Source organism: Natrix helvetica, assembly GCF_964273705.1.
Source record: "Natrix helvetica genome assembly, chromosome: 13".
Lineage (NCBI taxonomy): Eukaryota > Metazoa > Chordata > Lepidosauria > Squamata > Natricidae > Natrix > Natrix helvetica.
In genome coordinates this window covers 2410848-2429118 of record NC_138557.1, presented here as the reverse complement: position 1 = coordinate 2429118, position 18271 = coordinate 2410848, and the positions used below count along the sequence as shown (strand labels likewise).

Genomic DNA, 18271 nt, shown 5'->3' with positions numbered 1-18271 from the left:
CTGAGTTGGTAATTCTTTGATTGTTTACTGCAGGGGTGTCCAAACTTGGGAACTTTAAGACTTGTGGACTTTAACTCCCAGAATTCCCCAGCCAGCATGGCTGGCTGGGGAATTCTGGGAGTTGAAGTCCACAAGTCTTAAAGTTCCCAAGTTTGGACACCCCTGGTTTACTGTATCGTGTTAACATTCCTACCACCACAGCTTTAGTTTGAATATGTGGGGAGCTGCACCGAAGAGACTATTTTAGAGTCTTTATTACTACGCAAACAGTTATTGTATGTCAACTCCAATTATTTCCTTAAACCTACAAAAAGCCATTTATTCTCTACTGGATTTATTTTTATAAATGTCATTTCGTTATTGCTACATTAAGTTTTCTACTCTCTGAGCTTGCTTGTTTCCTTGCAAACATTTCATGGCTCTAACTAGGGAACGTCATCAGTGCTAGGAGAGTGTGCAGTTTGCTGTCAAACAACACTCCCTTCTAGCCCTGATGATGTTCCCGAGTTGGGTCACGAAACGGTCCCATCGGTTTTCATTCTTCCATGCGTCGAACCATGTTTTTTAACCGCAGTCAGTGTCTGAGACACCGAGCTTGTCCATCAGAAAGGTTGGCAGTTCAGTGGTTCGAATCCCTAGTACAGATCTCCTGCCTGAGCAGGGGGTTGGACTAGATGACCTCCAAGGTCCCTTCCAACTCCGTTGACTGGCCCTTCAACGCACCACCACTGAGTGCGTCTGCACTGCATTCCGAAACGAAGCACAAGGCGGCTCAGCGTTTCGTGTGCATTGGGACCCCTGATTAAACCTTACCAACAGACTTGCAAATACTTAGTAGCACACTCACCTGGGAGGTGGAGAATAAATCCCCGGGCGCAGCCGTGATTCCAAAGTGAAATCTGAGCCAGGATTTTACAGGCCAAAAGCGCAACAGCCGTCGGGGGCTTCCTGCCATCACGTTAACATGTCACTTGGAGTGGTTTTTAAAATTTCAGCATCATTTTTAAATGACAGCGCTTCGAATTAGCCATACTTCAAAGGATCTGTTGAGAGCTTTGCTTAAGTATGATTTATGTATTTTCCTGCCTAAAACTGATGATAGGCTAATGGGAACATAGAGACCTAATCTTTCCCTCTGTAATCTAAATGTTGCTTGCCCCCCATAATAAGGAGGAAGAAGCTTTGTCAGGAGTGCTATTATTGATGTAGAAAAATGTTTTGGGTGCTTATGATTCATTGGCTCAGTCCAAACAGGGAAACGGCGAATTTACTGTCCCTTATATTTATACATGAATCTTTTTTTTTAACGTTTTGCGTTTGCGGTATATTAAATGCCACGTTCCTTGATTTTAACCGGAAGTCCAAGAAGCAAAATCTCCTCAGAAAGTCCACTTTGGAGGTTCTGTTTTAGGCCCAGGACTCTTCAACATCTTCATCAATGATTTGGATGAAGGGATAAATGGGGGATTCATCAAATTTGCAGATGACACCAAGCTGGCAGGAATAGCCAACACTCCAGAAGACAGGCTTAAGATACAGAAGTATCTTGACAAACCTGAACATTGGGCACCATCTAACAAAATGAAATTCAATGGTGAAAAGAGTAAGGCTCTACTTTTAGGCAAGAAAAACGAAATGCACAGGTACAGTACAGGTGGTACCTTCCTCAATAGTAGTAACTGGGAGAGGGATCTTGGAGTCCTAGTGGACGACCATTTAAATAGGAGCCAGCCATGTGCAGCAGCTGCCAAAAAAGCCAACACAGTTCTAGGCTGCATCAACAGAGGGATAGAATCAAGATCACGTGAAGGGTTAATACCACTTTATAAGGCCTTGGTAAGGCCACACTTGGAATACTGCATCCAGTTTTGGTCGCCATGATGTAGAAAAGATATGGAGACTCTAGAAAGAGTGCAGAGAAGAGCAACAAAGATGATTAGGGGACTGGAGACTAAAACATATGAAGAACGGTTGCAGGAACTGGGTATGTCTAGTTTGATGAAAAGAAGGACCAGGGGAGACATGATAGCAGTGTTCTGAAATCTCAGGGGCTGCCCCAAAGAAGAGGGAGTCAAGCTATTCTCCAAGGCACCTGAGGGCAGGACAAGAAGCAATGAGTGGAAACTAATCAAGGAGAGAAGCAACTTAGAACTGAGAAGAAATTTTCTGACAATGAGAACAATTAATCAATGGAACAACTTCTCTCCAGAAGTTATGAATGCTCCAACACTGGACGCTTTTAAGAAGATGTTGGATACTCATTTGTCTGAAGTGGTGTAGGGTTTCCTGCCTGAGCAGGGGGTTGGACTAGAAGACCTCCAAGATCCCTTCCAACTCTGTTATTCTGTTCTGTTCTGTTCTGTTCTATTCTATTCTATTCTATTCTATTCTATTGTTGGTCCTCCAGAAATTTCAACCCTCCTGCAGAAGACCAAACAGGTGAAAATAAAACCAAATTTGTCTCCTTACGCGACCGATGTTCCTTTTCATATTTATAGCCTCAGTCGCACACCCTGCCTGTTGAAGATTTATTTAGTAATCCAAACTTGGCTTTGTTTTTCTCCACACTGTGCACGGAAAACAGACAAGCTATATGTGATATTTACGGCGCTGGGGTGCAAATCTTCACATTCTCAATTTTGGGGGCCTGTCCTTTTAAAACCTCTGCACGCGTCTGTCTGTTTTACAGAACAAGTTATCTGAAAACGTCTTCTTTTCCTTGCGTAGGAAATAGGACATATTAGCTTGTCCTCCTGTTCTCCTGGTGAGCCTTTGGCTAATTTTAATTAGCTGGGCTTGAATTCTACTACGGCTGACCCTTGAATTGAAGGAATGGAATTAGATGCAGGCAATTAAATCCCTCTAACCTTTTTTTTTTTTATAACCCTCTCTAAAACTGCGTGATTTCTATTAGGTTTCCTCGGTTAATCATATACTTTTCCATTTTATGCTTCTGATGTCTAACGGTCAACAATTGATTATCCGGGTTCATCTTGTTAAAAAAAGAAAAAGAAAAAGAAAAGAAAAGGCCCGAGGGTGAAATGGCTAAAGGATCGGAGCATCTGCATCAAATGTTAATTGGCTCCTATCACCATGGGAAAGAGGGCAGAGGGGTTTATATCAGAGGCAGCCACACAAGTAGGAAAGAAAGAGACCCCTTGGTCATATGGGCAGAATAACAGAATTGGAAGGGTCTTCTACTCCAACTCCCTATTCCAGGGATGGCCAGACTTTGGCTTATGGCGTGCTAAAATTGCACTCACGTGCGCCTACTCAATCTCCCTCCCCAACTGCGCATGGGCCTGTGATCCCCCCACCCGCGCATGTACGTACGATGCCCCCCCAGGCTCCGGAGGCTTTCTTGAAGCCCAGGGAGGGCAAAAACGCCCCCCTGGAAGCTGGAAATCGTTTCTGAATGTCTGGTTGGCTTGGGGGCGTTTTTCGCCCTTCCCAGGCTTCAGGAAAGCCTCCGGAGCATGGGGAGGGGGAAAACGGCCACTCCTGGCCCTCCGGAAATGTGAATAATCAGCTGGCGCGCATTGGAGCTGACGGCTGGCGTTCCACCAAATACAGCTCCATGTTCCACCTGTGGCAGGCGTGCCATAGGTTTGCCATCACGGCCCTATTCAAACATAGGATCATTAGGGCTGGAAGGGACCTCGGAGGTCTTCTAGTCCAACCCCCTGCTTGGTCATAGAATCTTAGTGCTAGAAGGGACCTCAGAGGTCTTCTAACGGCCGTAAGTCCCTTCCTTTCAGTCCCCTGGTAACTTTGGAACGGTCACTGTTGTAAGTCGAGAACTAGCTGTATCCGTCAATGAGGCCAAAAGCTTCTGCGGGAATCCTTGGCAGCCTTCGGTTCAACAGAGGGCAGTGCTGCACCGGGTATAAAAAAACTTCTGCTTTGGGGCTCCGAGCCTGAACAGCCCCCTTCTTCCCCTTTGCAGGGGGGAGACGCGAGGATCATTTGAATTTCCGGACCCCGCAGGAACCGAAGCCGTCTTTTTCTCACCGGCTGAAATCTTTCACCGGGTGAACTTTTGTTTACTTTTCCGGGTGATACTATAGGTTCCCAATGTGTGTGGGGGGGGGGGAGAAATAGAATAAAACCAGTCCATTCCCTTTTAATTCTCTGTCTGGTTCTTTGCCTGCGGGGGATTCTGGCAAGCGGCTGTGTACAACCTGCCTATTTACAAAGATCAGATCAGATAATCGGCCGAGGCGGACCGGCTTCCTTCGCGGGAATGTCAGCTATCAATAGCCGACATGGCTGATATGAAGTGGGAAGCTTTGTCTGCGCCACCCAGGGGGAGATGGCGCATCCGCTTGACAAAAGGAGCATCATGGAAGCATGTTTGTTCCACGCGTGGCTGGCATTTGATAAGGCAATTCCAGTCTCTTCCTATCTGATGGGAGGAAATTAGTTGTAAAACAATTAGAAGCTCTTCCCCCCTCCCCCCTCCCCCAGTGTTTGCAAGCAGAGTCAACAGTCTTCCTTAATGAGCAGTGGATTTGCCAAGCAATTGGCGGAGGGTCTTTGGAAAAACGAACAATAAACAAGAGTTTTGAAGTGGTGTGCCTCTCTGTTTGGGAAATCCTTCCTTCCCTCCCTCTCTCCCACCTACCTACCTACCTTCTCATTTCTATCTCCTTCCCTCCTCCCTCCCTCCCTCTTCATACTTTCCTTCCTTCATCTCTCACTTAATTCCTTCCTAGTCACCCCCCCACCTACCTACCTACTTTCTCATTCCTATCACCTTCCCTCCCTCTTTCATGCTTTCCTTCCTTCATATCTCGCTTTTTCTTCCCTCCCTCCCTCATACTTTCCATCTCTCCTTCCTTCCTTCATCCCTCAATCCCTCCTTCCTTTACCTTTCCTCTTTCCACCCTCCCTCCCTTCTTCCCTCCCTCCTTTTCCTTCCCTCCTTTTCCTTCCTTCCTTCTTCCCTCCCTCCTTTTCCCTTCCTTCGTCCCTCCCTCCCTTCTTCCCTTCCTCCTTTACCTTCCCTTTCCACCCTCCCTCCTTTTACTTCCTTCCTTCGTCCCTCACTCCCTTCTTCCCTCCCTCCTTTACCTTCCCTTCCCTTTCCTTCCTTCCTTCCCTCCTTCCTTCCTTCCTTCCTTCCTTCCTTCCTTCCTTCCTTCCTTAACCCTAACCCTCCCTCCCTCCCATGCATGCATCCATCCATAACCCAAATGGTTTAAATATCCTATAACTGCCATTTTTGCATCCCCCTCCTTGTGCAGGCCTTTCTGATAAAAGAAGAAGGTGCTGGGTTTTTTTTTAACCCTTTGTCCTGCTCATCCCTCTTCCTCTCTTCCAATTATTCAGGAGTCCGGATGATTTCTCCAGGCACATCATTGGCCTCCAGCAACGGGAGCTCATCCTGACAGAGCAGAATGCTGCCATCTCCAGCAGGTAAAAGCGCTTTGCGTCTCCAAGTGGGTTAATTGTCCTTCTGGCAGTTTTGAGAACAAGACTAAGCGTCCTAGGTGAGACAGAAAGACGGTGTTCTTTATATCAGATCCTCACTCAGCTCTAGAAACTTGGTCAGAAGGCCAAGCAATAGCCTATCTCTGCTTTTTTTTAAGTTGGGAAAAGGCGGGTTGGGCCACGTTGATCTTGCCTGGGCTGGATGTGATTCATGCTTCAATGGGAAGGTAACAATTCCCCACCACCTACCCAAGCCTTTCACTCCTGGTCTGTAATGCAAAATGTTTGTCTTTTGTGCACTAATTGGCAGGGATAATATTATGATCCAAAATAAAACCTCTGCCTTTTTTCCGTTGCCTGTTCATCCCTCCTACACCCCATTTTTGGTTTCAGGAGGCTTCAGGGAGTCCTGCTAGCGTAAAATGGGGTGTAGGAGGGGTGCGGCTCCTCCCCCGTGGCCCATTTTTGATCCTGGGAGGCTTCAGGGAGGCCCGCTAGGCCCAAAATGGGGGGCAGAGGATCACGCATGCATGCATGGCGGTGGCGGGGGGGACCTGTTGCACACCGGCGCTCACTTTCGGCACGCGAAGACAAAAAGTTTAGCCATCACCGATCCATGGTTTGCGTTTCATCCGTCGTTTGGACTCCACCTCGAGGACATCGTGTCCTAAAAGGACATTACATCTCGGAGCACGAAACGGTAGCGTTGACCGTGATATTCTGTAGATTTAGTGATATTCCGCGGCTTACGACTCCGGAGGGGGAAGAGGTAGTTTAGCAACCCCGCTACCGGAGCTCCATTGTGATGGCAACGAAGCCCCGTTTCTACCAGCAAGCAAACAGCACCGTCTTAATTAATTCCTGGTTATTGCTGCTACCCCTTTCGGCTCTCCGGGTGGGAAGCACGCACACGTTCCTTTTATTATCTGGTGTCCACTGTGTGCAATCATAAGTGATTATAGCGAGATGAACTTGCAAGGATGCGCTCTACTTCTTCCAGAAGACGTGTTAGGAGCTTCGTAGCCTGTTCTCCGCTGCTCCTTGGGTGGGTCTTTCAGGAGAACATCACCTGGGGGGGCGGGGGAAGGGGGCATTTCCACGTAGGGTTCTGGATGCCACCGAAAACCATTCTGGGCCGTCGATGGTCAGACTTGCATGGTCCTCCCATTGGCTTGGTTTTGATTAAGTCCGAGTGGGGCTCTGTTTTGGCTTTATCTTCAGAAGGTTCCCCTTGCACATATGTGCTAGTCGTTCCTGACTCTAGGGGGCGGTGCTCATGTCCATTTCAAAGCCAAAGAGCCAGCGCTGTCCGAAGACATCTCCGGGGTCATGGGGCCGGCATGACTCAACACCAAAGGCGCACAGAACGCTGTTAACTTCCCACCAAAGGTGGTTCCTATTTTTCCACTTTTTTTACGTGCTTTCCAGCTGCTAGGTTGGCAGAAGCTGGGACAAATAACGGGAGCTCACTCCGTTATGCAGTGCTAGGGATTCGAACCGCCGAACTGCCAGCCTTTCTGATCGACAAGCTCAGCGTCTTAGCCCCTGAGCCACCTAGGTTGCTTCTTACCGCATGGTAAATTGAACACAAATGCTTATTGTTCTTTGATTCTCCGTGCGTCCCCGGGGGTGGAGGAAGTTTGAGGAGATCCCAAATTAAGCCCACCAATTCAGAAGAAGCCATGTTTTTGGCTCCTGTCGGCCGGCTCATTTAGAACGATGGAGCTGTGGATTTGAAAGATAATAGGCCCCTCTCGTATTTTCTGGGCAAAAGTGGTCAATGGGTTTTAGAGCAGGCTCCCTTCCTAATGCTGCTTGTAATCCAGGTCAAATTAATTACTTTGGGATGCCACCACGATTTGATTGCAGTGCTGGGTCTCCTGTCGGTCAGAAGATCTCCCTGGTTCATGGAAGCCAGTAGCATCTTTACGGGGAAGGTCGGCCTCTTGGCTCTGCCGAATTCGAAGAAAAGGCACGCTGATAAATTGGGAAAGGAATTTTACCTTCAGAGCTTTTCCTTCCTCTCTCCCTCCCTCCCTCTATCTCTCCTTTCTTCCCCCCTCTCTCCCTCTATCTCTCGTTCCTTCCTTCCACCCTCCCTCTATCTCTCATTCCTCCCTTCTTTCCTCCCTCCCTCCTCCCTCTGTCTCTCCTTTCTTCCTTTCTCCCTCTCTCTCTATCTCTCCTTCCTCCCCTCCCTCCCTCCCACTCTCCTTCCTTCCATCTTCCCTCCCTCCCTCTTACTCTCCATCTCTCCTTCCTCCCTCCCTCTCTCCTTCTTTCCTTCCATCCTCCCTCCCTCATACTCTCCACCTCTCCTCCCTTCCTCTATCTCTCCTTCCTTCCTTCCTTCCTTCCTCCCCCCCCCCCCAATAAGGAGGAAGACAAGGACAGATGGTGCACAGCTTCCTTGGCAACATTATACTGTGAATTTTTGGGGGGTGGGCGGAGGAAGAGCCCTGTGATCTCGAGGAGTGTGACTTGAGCATTCCAAGTGGCCCCTCCTGCCTTTGTTTGAGTTTGTTTTTACACACCCAGCAAGATCGGCAGCAAAATCTGTCGGGGGACAGCTGGGTGTTGCTCATCCTTCTAATGCTGAGCCTTGGAGCAATTAGACGAGGAGAGGGTTTAATTAAGCATATTCATTTCTTTCCTGGAATGGCTTCCCTTCTGAGAAGCCGCCATCTCCTTATCCTCGTCTGTCCAAGGGTTGTGTTAGTTGTGTTTCACCACAGCCCTGTCTGCTGCGGGACACACCGGGGGGCCTTTGTGTTGTGCTGCCTCTTTCGCCCATTGCTTGTTTTCCAAAGGAGCCAATTAATCTTCAGTCTCTCTGATACGAAGGTCTGAATTCCGATACAGCTTAGAATTCTGGTTTGTGTTGTAGTATGGAGGGTAATTGAGGCCTCTCATGGGCCGTCTGTATTTTTAATACTGCCAAAGCTCCAACAGAAGTGCGTACAGTCAAGGCGATGGTTTTCCCAGTTGCAACGGACGGCTGTGAAGGTTGGACCACAAGGAAGGCCGAGCGCCAAAGGATGGAGGCCTTTGAACTCTGGTGCTGGAGGAGACTCCTGCATTGAGTCCCTCGGGCTGCAAGGCAATCCAACCGGTCAGTCCTAGAGGAAATCCACCCTGGCTGCTCTTTAGAAGGCCAGATCCTGAAGAGGAAACTCAAAGACTTTGGCCACCTGATGAGAAGGAAGAAGGACTCCCTGGAGAAGAGCCTCATGCTGGGAATGATGGAGGGCAAAAGAAGAAGGGGACGGCAGAGAATGAGGGGGCTGGATGGAGTCACCGAAGCAGTCGGCATGAGCTTCAATGGACTCCAGAAGACGGTAGAGGACAGGAAGGCCTGGACGAACGTGGTCCATGGGGTCGGAATGGGTCGGACACGACTTCGCAACTAACAACAACAATGGAGGACGAACCCGGCCAGTTCTGCGGTCTGGATCGTCCTGGTTCAATGGGCTGATGGAAATTGTACTTTCAGACTGTCAGGATTCTGGTAGCGCAGCTTTAACGAAGAAAGCAGAATTAGTTCGCCTGGCGGTTCTTGTCTATTCTACTTGGTGAGGCTGACAGGTGCCTGTCTGGTCATCAGGCAGTGGAAGAGTCGGTCTCACCTGGGCTGGTTGCTTGATGGACGGCTGTCTTAGTTAACAAAGAAGGAGATGCTTACTTCCTGGGCTTCTTCTTTTCCTCGTGTTTGGAATATCACGGTAATCCCAGACGAAGATTGATGATCAATGTCCCATTTCTGGCTCACTCTGGTTTATTTACCTTTTGCTCTGCAAGTGTGGGTGGAATGGTTTCTTTCCTCCCTCTTTCATGCATTCCATCATTCATCTCTCTCTCAATTCCTTCCTTCTTTCCTTCCACCCTCATACTCTCCCTCCCTCTCTGCCCTCCCTCCCTCTCTCCTTTCCTTCCTTCCTTCCTCCCTCTTTCATGCATTCCATCATTCATCTCTCTCAATTCCTCCCTCCCTCCTTTCCTTCCTTCCTCATACTCTCCCTCTCTCTGTCCTCCCTCCCTCCCATGCTTCCTCCCTCCCTCTTTCATGCATTCCATCATTCATCTCTCACTCAATTCCTTCCTTCTTTCCTTCCTTCCACCCTCATACTCTCCCTCCCTCTCTGTCCTCCCTCCCTCCTTTCCTTCCTTCCTTCCTCCCTCCCTCCCTCATTCATGCATTCCATCATTCATCTCTCTCAATTCCTCCCTCCCTTCCTTCCTCATACTCTCCCTCTCTCTGTCCTTCCTTTCTCTCTCCCACCCATCCTCCTTTCCTTCCTCCCTCCCACCCTCCCTCCTTCATGCATTCCATCATTCATCTCTCACTCAATTCCTTCCTTCCTTCCTTCCTACCTACCTACCTACCCATTTCTATGTCCTTCCTCCCTCCCTCCTTCTTTCATGCTTTCTTCCTCCCTCCCTCCCTCCCTTTCTCCTTCCTTCTACCTTTCTAGAGTGCAGAAGAATTCCTATAGGAAGGGACTGATGGCTCCTCCTCTCTTCTTCTTCTTCTTCTTCTTCTTCTTCTTCTTCTTCTTCTTCTTCTTCTTCTTCTTCTTCTTCTTCTTCTTCTTCTTCTTCTTCTTCTTTTCTCTCTCTCTCTCTCTCTCTCGTTCTTTATTTAGGCTCTGTTTAGAGACGTGCCTGGGCGTTCTCCTGTCTGGCAGGCGTTGTGTGCAAAGCCAGCCAGCAGTGTAATGATGGGGCACTGAGATATTTTGGCACCGTTGGAGAGGAAAGCGCTTTGCCCCTTCCCCGTCTGCCGCGAGTCCCTTCCGATTCCAGGCCGAGGATACACCGGCTTGAGTCTCAAGTAGCAGATGCTGTCATTCTCTCCCTGCTTTCTCTGCCCTCCGTTTCATTGCCCAGCTCGCCTTAGCTAATAGCCCCTTATTACAATTAGATTAATTACTATTAACTCTCTTAGCCTGTGCTGGGGACAACATAGGATGCCTTTTACAGGCAGTCCTCACTTAGCGACCATAAATTGGGACTGGCAATTCCATCGCTAGGCCTAGGGGTCACTAAGGGGGGAAAAACAATGTGAAAAACCAAAGGGGCTCGCTTTCCTTTCGGTCATTAAGTGAATCATTTAAGAGGTCATTTTGTGGTTGACTGCGGGACGCTGCAACGGTCATAAATACGAAGACTGGTTGCAACTCGTTTTATACAGCTCCAAACAGTCACTAAACGAGGCAGTCAGTAAGCAAGGACTGACTGTATGCAGGGATGATGCTGAGAAAAGTGAGTTACAAACACTTTCACACTTAATGACGGAGAGTCAGGTGATCAAATTTCAGATGCTGAATAGTTGCATCTGTTGTGCCAGAATTATCGGGGTTCATGTTCCCTCATAAAGTGTGTACAGGCGGTCTTTGACTCCATGTATCCCTCCCTCTCTCCCTCATCCATCCATGGATCTGTTCTTGATTTCTCCATCCTGTCATCTCCATCCACCTTCCCTCCGTTCATCCTTCTATCCCTCATCCATTCATCCTCCTCCATTTAGCCAACCCTCCATCAAACCATCCATCATCTTCTATTCGTCATATTCCTCCCTCCCTCCATCATCCATCCATCATCCTCCATCCATTCGTTCATCTATCAATCCATCCTCCTCCATCCAGCCATCCCTCCATCAATCCCTCCATTCTCCATTTCTACATCCAGCTATCCATCCATCCATCCATCCTTCATCCATCCATCATCAACCATTCAGCCAACTTTCTATCAATCCATTCTCCATTTCTACATACATACATTCTTCAGCCATCCATCCATCATCTTCCATTCATCGTCTTCCATCCAGCCATCCCTTCATCAATCCCTCCATCCTCCATTTCTACATCCAGCTATCCCTCCATCCTTCATCCCTCCATCATCTTCTATTTATCATCAACCCTCCTCCTCTTCCATCCATCCATCCATCATCATTCATTCAGCCAACTTTCTATCAATCCATTCTCTATTTCTACATACATACATTCTTCATCCATCCATCCATTGTCCTCCATCCAGCCAACCCTCCACTAATCCATCCGTTCCTCCGTTTCTACACCCGTGCGTCCATCCATCTTTCATCCATCCATTTATCCTTCATCCCTCCCTCCCTAGTATCCTCACATCCTCTCTCGCAAAGGACAAGCTACCTCAACAAGTTTCCCCAGCAAGAAATTTTGTTTAGCTGCGCCTAGCAAAATACTCAAAAACTGCCACAAGTAGCAAAACTCCCAAAAGAAAGAAAGAAAAGAGAAGAAAAAGCTCCTTTTTGCCTCTGCGAAACGTACATGACGAATGTGCATAATTTATTCCGGCATCTGGGCCTGAAAAGTTTGCCTTCCAAATTTTGTTTCGTTTGTTCAACAATGGCTGAAAATTGGGACTTATCATGTAAATGCTGGCAGATATGAATATGTGTCAACCGGAGTGGCTGCCTGACAAAACTTCGCATTGTGGGGAAATGTTAATTTTTTGCTGCCTTAAGTGCATCCCCCTCCCCTCTTCCTCCCTCCCCCTCCCCCCCTTTTTGGGGGGCTTAATCTAGCCTTTTCAAAGTCAAGCTGAGCCTGTTGCACTTCAGTTTTAGATTAATTCTTCTTTGCCTTTGCAGAAAGCTGGTCAGGTGGCCCAGCTATTCTCTGAGCAGAAAATCATTTCTTTAAAGCTGCGGGTTTCCTGCCTTTGGAATAAATGCAAGGGGGGGGGGGACAGAAAAAGCAGCAGGTGCATCGGAAATTAAATAAATAAATAAATAAATACCGCTTGTCGGCTTGCAGGAATGTCTCCCGGACAGAAGATGGAGCTTGTTGCCTTTGCTCGTTTCCTTCTTCCCTTCTTTCTCCAACCCATCCTGGCGAAAAGAACAGCATTGATTTTTTTGGGCAGCGTAGCCAGAAAAAACGCCCAGGTTATAAATCCTGGAGCCCACTTAGATTAAAAACCTTAGCGTATTTAACAGGAAAGTTACAAAGATGGAGAAGCAGAACCTCGTGCCAGTTCTGCAGTCTTGGGGAGGGGGTGGGGAATGGAGAGGGGGGGAAAACCACACACACACACACACACACACACACACACACACACACACACACTCTCTCTCCCTCTTCCTGGGGAGCCCTCCGAGCAAATTTCCTGCCCAGCGTTTCAAACTTCTTCCGGCTCGGTGCCAGGCAGATCGGGAGCATCTGCTGAGCTCTCCCTGGTTAGCTGTGGGCATCTGGCCCGAGATTTAAGAGTTTCATTAGATGCCACGGAGTAAATAGCTTGCACTCGGCGGCCTGGGTTTATTTCGGGCGGCGCGTGAAAGCTTGCCTTTGCTATTTCGATGGCCAGGGACCGTCCTTAGGAGCCCGTTGTTCTCCGTCCCTGATCCCACGCTGGGAAAGCTGCGCTCTTAGCCCATTAGACCTGCCCTTAAATACCTTCCCGTCCCCTGAAGAGCGTCACGCAGGCTACATCTGCAGCCTTTTATGGCTGTTCCTCTTAACAGACGGTCCTCGGGACTGGCCTGTCCGTTCCTTTTCTTCTTTTTTTTAGCATAACCTGTGCCGTCTTTCCAAAAAGGTCAGCTGCATTTTTGGGGTGCCAGCGTGTCTCCCATTGAGGCGTCCGTAGAGGACAATGCTGACTTCATTTTTTTAAAAAAAAGAAAGACACCCTGCCAGTTCTGGTAATTGTACAGGTGCATGTAGTTCTTGACTTACGGCCGTTCATTTAGTGACCTTGATGTCATCTGCTCCTTTGTGGTCTTTCTGAGAGTCGTTGCGGCCGCTCAGTGGTTTCTCTGGGGCCGCACCCCTCTGCACCCTTCAGGGGACGCCGAGGGCACAGATAAAACTCTAAGGGGCCTCAGTGACTCTCAGAGGGAGCGCCAACGACCAGAGGACTGCAAGGAATATGAATCCTTCCACCCTCCGCCATTCTGCCAGAACTGAAGAAGCTTCTTGGATGAGAAATGAAGCGTCTTCAAAGAAAAACAAAGAAAGTCCAGTTTCCTCTTGAAAAGAAAAGCACTTTTGGGACAACCGTGATTGAGACTCTCCATAAGACAAGAAACCCAACCATCTCTGTGTGCACATAACCAATTGGAAGGGGAATGAGAATTCTGGTTAAAATGTCCAAAGGGGTTGAGGTTGAGGTTCGGATGTAGAAATTAAGAAACTCCTTTTATGGATTTGGCATGCAGAAACAGAATAACAGAATAACAGAGTTGGAAGGGACCTTGGAGGTCTTCTAGTCCAACCCCCTGCTTAGGCAAGAAACCCTACAGCACTTAGGACAAATGGTTATCCAATCTCTTCTTTAAAAACCTTCAGTAATAGAGAGGAAGGAAGGAAGGAAGGAGGGAGGGAGGGAAGGAAGGAAGGAAGGAAGGAAGGAAGGAAGGAAGGAAGGAAGGAAGGAAGGAAGGAAGGAAAAGAATAACAGAATAACAGAGTTGGAAGAGACCTTGGAGGTCTTCTAGTCCAACCCCCTGCTTAGGCAGGAAGCCCAACACCACTTCAGACAAATGGTTATCCAAACTCTTTAAAAACCTCCAGTAATAGGGAGGGAGGAAGGAAGAAGGAAGGAAGGGGAAGAAAGAAGAACAGAATAACGGAAGGGACCTTGGAGGTCTTCTAGTCCAGCCCCCTGCTTAGGCAAGAAACCCTACAACACTTAGGACAAATGGTTATCCAACCTCTTCTTTAAAAACCTCCCGTGTTGGAGAATTCACAACTTCCGGCACAGCTCTGTGTGTTTATTGCGCAGGATTTCTCTGGCCCTTGGCTCAACGCTTGGGGATTGGCTGAGAACATTTCCTCCGCGGTGTCATCGCAAGGTAACACATTGGTGACTTTCATCTTCGTGGTCTGTCACATTCAAGGATAAACCAGGCTTGGGGAGAAGACGCTATTCATTCCTCTGACCCGTGTGCAAATTGTGTGATGCGATTGCAGGCGGTGCGCCATGTAGAAAGCTCCTGGGATTTTGCAGTCATTCCTCCTGAGCTGGACCCGTTGTGAGATTTTTTTCCCCCTTTCTTTGTTTGTTTGTTTTTTTGTGGGTATTTTTTGAGCATTGATTTATTTTCTTTTAAAAATTGCTGTTTTCATAACCTGGCATGGAGAAAGAATAGAATGCTTCTGTTCTATTCTCATTATTTTTCAACAGGTTTCTCTCTCCTCTTTTCATTATAAGCATTTGCATTTCTTAGGGAAAGCTTCTTCTTCCTCCTCCTCTTCTTCTTCTTCCTCTTCTTCTTCTTCTTCTTCTTCTTCTTCTTCTTCTTCTTCTTCTTCTTCTCTTCCTCCTCCTCCTCCTCCTTCCTTCTCCTCCTCCTCCTCCTCCTTCCTTCTCCTCCTCCTCTTCCTTCTTCTTCTTCTTCTTCTTCTTCTTCTTCTTCTTCTTCTTCTTCTTCTTCTTTTCTTCTTCTTCTTCTTCTTCTTCTTCTTCTTCTTCTTCTTCTTCTTCTTCTTCTTCTCCTCCTCCTCCTCCTCCTCCTCCTCCTCCTCCTCCTCCTCCCCTCCTCCTCCTCCTCCTCCTCCTCCTCCTCCTCCTTCTTCTTCCTCTTCCTCTTCCTCTTCCTCTTCTTCCTCTTCCTTCTTCTCCACCTCCTCTTCTTGCTCTCCTCCTCCTCCTCCTCCTCCTCCTCCTCTTCTTCTTCTTCTTCCTCTTCTTCTTCCTCTTCTCCTTCTTCTCCTCCTCTCCTCCTCCTTGCAAAAGCCACTCCCTTCTAGCACTGATGATGTTGCCTAGTTGTGTCATGAAATGTCCACAAGAAAACAAAGCTCAGAGAGCCCCAAAGGCACCAGAATTCCTCCTCCCTTCCCCCTTGGAGTAAGGTGTGTATTTCAGGCCTCCTGAAATGCAACACACGACAATCACCATAGTTGTATTTCTCCTTTTAAATTGTCCCAGATTTCCTTTTATTCTGCAGCCCATCTGGCTCATTGTATATGACACAGGAAAAAAGGCAAGGGAATGTTTAGGGCTTAACTTATTTTTATGCCCCACTAACTCGATTGCCCTCTTATATTTTTAGTAGTCAGGGGAGCAAAGTATTACATTTAACTCATTTTAATATAGCTGCTCATAAAATGTTGAGAGACGCCAGGGCCTGTCCATTGCGGAACTGCAGACTGGGGCTCGCAAGTCATCAAGGCGACCACTTTTTCTGCCTCTTGAAGGATCAACCTGTAAATAAATCAGCAGTTGCAAAGACAAAAGAAATTGAGGAAGGGATGCGGAGAATGGCACATTTTTAGCCTGGAGAAGCAAACATGGAAAAAGCTGACAGCCTTGAAATATTGAATCTTCTCTCATTTTTAGTTGAGAAAGAAAGAAGGAAGGAGGGAAGGGGAAGGAAGGAAAGGAAGGAAGGAAGGAAGATGCTTTTGAAAGACCAGGAAGATGGGTTGAAGGATGAACTGGAGAACATCAAGTGAAGTTCTACCATATTTAGTTGGGGAGGTCCCAAGCGGCCATGTTGTTTTCCCGCTCTTACATCCAAAATGTCAAGTTTGAATTTCTAAGCAAGACAGGCGTGTGATTTCAAATGAACATCGGTTCATCATAAATAATACAGAAATAGGAAACAGCCAAGTAGTTTGCAAATTCCCCTTTATGAGGGAACCTAGCGGGGACTCCTTGATAAGAGCTTTTGGCCTCTGCTTTTGTTCTCTTCCCCGAAGGAGCCGGGAAGAGACTTCTGAACATCCCATCCAGCTTATTGAGGAGTTGTTTTAAATTCTCCAAAACAGCTTCTTTTTTGTAGAAATAGCGCCCTCCTCCAAGACAGAGTAAAGAAAGAGAAGGAGAGAAAGAGAGAGAGAGAAAGGAGAGAAAGAGAGAGAAAGAGAGAAAGAAACAGAAAGAGAGGAAAGGAGAGAGAGAAGTGAAAGTGAGGGAAAGGAGAGGAGAGAGAGGGAAAGGAGAAAAATGAGAGAAAGGGAGAGAGGACAAGAGAAAGAGGAATGAGGAAAAGAAGGAGAGAAAGTTAGAGAAAGAAAAGGAGAGAGAGAGAGAAGAAGAGAAAGTGTCAGAGAGAAGAAGAAGAGAGAAACGAGAGAGAATGAGAAGAGATGAGAGAGAAAAGAGAGAAAGAGGGAGAGAGAGGACGAGAGAAAAAGGAATGAGAGAGAGAAAAAGAGAAGAAAGCGTGACAGAGAGAAAGAGAGAAGAAGAAGAGATAAAGAGAAAGAGAGGAAAAACGGTTTGCACATGAAGAAAAGGAATGTAACAGCCGGAAATTAAATGCATAGCATCTGTGCATCCAGATTCTTTGCATTTCATTAGTAATAATTGGCACCCATGTTGGGTTTTGTGGGGTTTCAGTTTTACATCGAGATGCGTCTCTCCTTCCAAAGCCTCTGAGCTAAATCGGAATATTGCAAGCCACCCAGAGTCTCCTTGGGGCCAGATGGGCAGCAAGAAATTTAATAAAGAAAGAAAAATAAAAAGAAGCAACAACAATAATATAAAATACAATGTAATAACTGTTACTGTGGTGATCACATGACCATTCTTTGGCCATTGACCACACCTCCACGTTTCTGACGGTTTGCAGTATTCATCTGGGTGCTTTTGGGCCAATCACCAGGAGATTGTAAATTCTAGTCCCGCCTTAGGTAGGAAACCAGCTGGTTGACTTTGGCCAATCGCCTCGAGGCTGTGAGTTCTCATCCCGCCTTAGGCATGAAAGCCAGCTGGGTGACTTTGGGCCACTCCCTCTTTCTCAGTCTAACCTACCTGGCAGGGTTGATGTGTGGAAAATAGGAGGAGGAAGGTGTGTTGGATCCGATCGCTGCTTTGACTTACTTGTGGAAATAATAAAGGCGGGACATACATACCTAAATGAATGAATAAATAAAACCGATGTTAGTATGTTTTGTGGGACACAGTGGCTCAGTGGCTAAGAAGCTGAGATAGTCGGCAGTTTGGTGGTTCGAATCCCTACCGCCGCACAACGGAGTGAGCTCTTGTGAATTGTCCCAGCTTCTGCCAACCTAGCAGTTCGAAAGCACGTAAATAATGCAAGTAGAAAAATAGGATCCACCTTTGGTGGGAAGGTAACAGCGTTCGGTGCGCCTTCGGCGTTTAGTCATGCCAGGCCACATGACCACGGAGGCATCTTCAAACAGTGCTGGCTCTTCAGCTTTGAAACGGAGATGAGCACTGTCCCCTAGAGTCAGGAACAACTAGCACATATCTGCGAGGAGAACTTTTACCTTTAAGTCTGGTTTAATACACCAAGGGGCCTCCATAACATACTGCGTTGCTCCGGCATCTTCTGAAGGAGATAAATATCCTTTTGCAGACAGGCAGCAGGAGTTTTTAACTCTCGGGCTTTTTCATTCCCCCCCCCCTCCATTCCTTTTGCAAGATTTACATAAGATGGACACCGCGAAGCCGGAAGGCAAGGGTCGAACCGTCGCAAAGGCCAGCTCGGCTGCCATTTCAAACCAGACTCGGTTTCTCTCTCTCGGGGGCCCTTTTGGCTGGCAAAATCGGTTTTTAAAAGAATCAGCCATATTTCATTGTTCATTTGAATCACAGCCCCCAGTGGAGCCTCGTGAACTTTTAAGAGGGGAGGCCGGATACGGGCGGGGTGGTGGTGGTGGTAATAATTTCTAAAGATACCTCTGGAATTAGCTATTGTGGGTTGGATTTCAGGTCACAGTGGTTTTTTAAAAAAAGAAAGCGATGTGATTTAACATGACTGAGGTTTTTTGCGGCTCTTATCTTCCTTCGTTGATTTTGTTTTATTTTTTAATTCCCTTGATAAATGAGACAGATGAATCAACCGGTTGACCTCACAGCTATGCTCCAGGGTTAGGACATA

At 47.4% G+C, this 18271-nt stretch overlaps 1 protein-coding gene across 2 annotated transcripts in view; it reads left to right on the top strand.

The window, feature by feature from the left end:
* Positions 1-18271, top strand: part of MAD1L1 (mitotic arrest deficient 1 like 1) — a 277755-nt gene that overhangs the window by 27588 nt on the left and 231896 nt on the right. For both annotated transcript variants that reach the window (XM_081965617.1, XM_081965618.1), the window contains exon 10: positions 5332-5418. In XM_081965617.1, coding sequence (XP_081821743.1) covers positions 5332-5418 — 87 coding nt within the window. The remainder of the gene's footprint in view (positions 1-5331; positions 5419-18271) is intronic.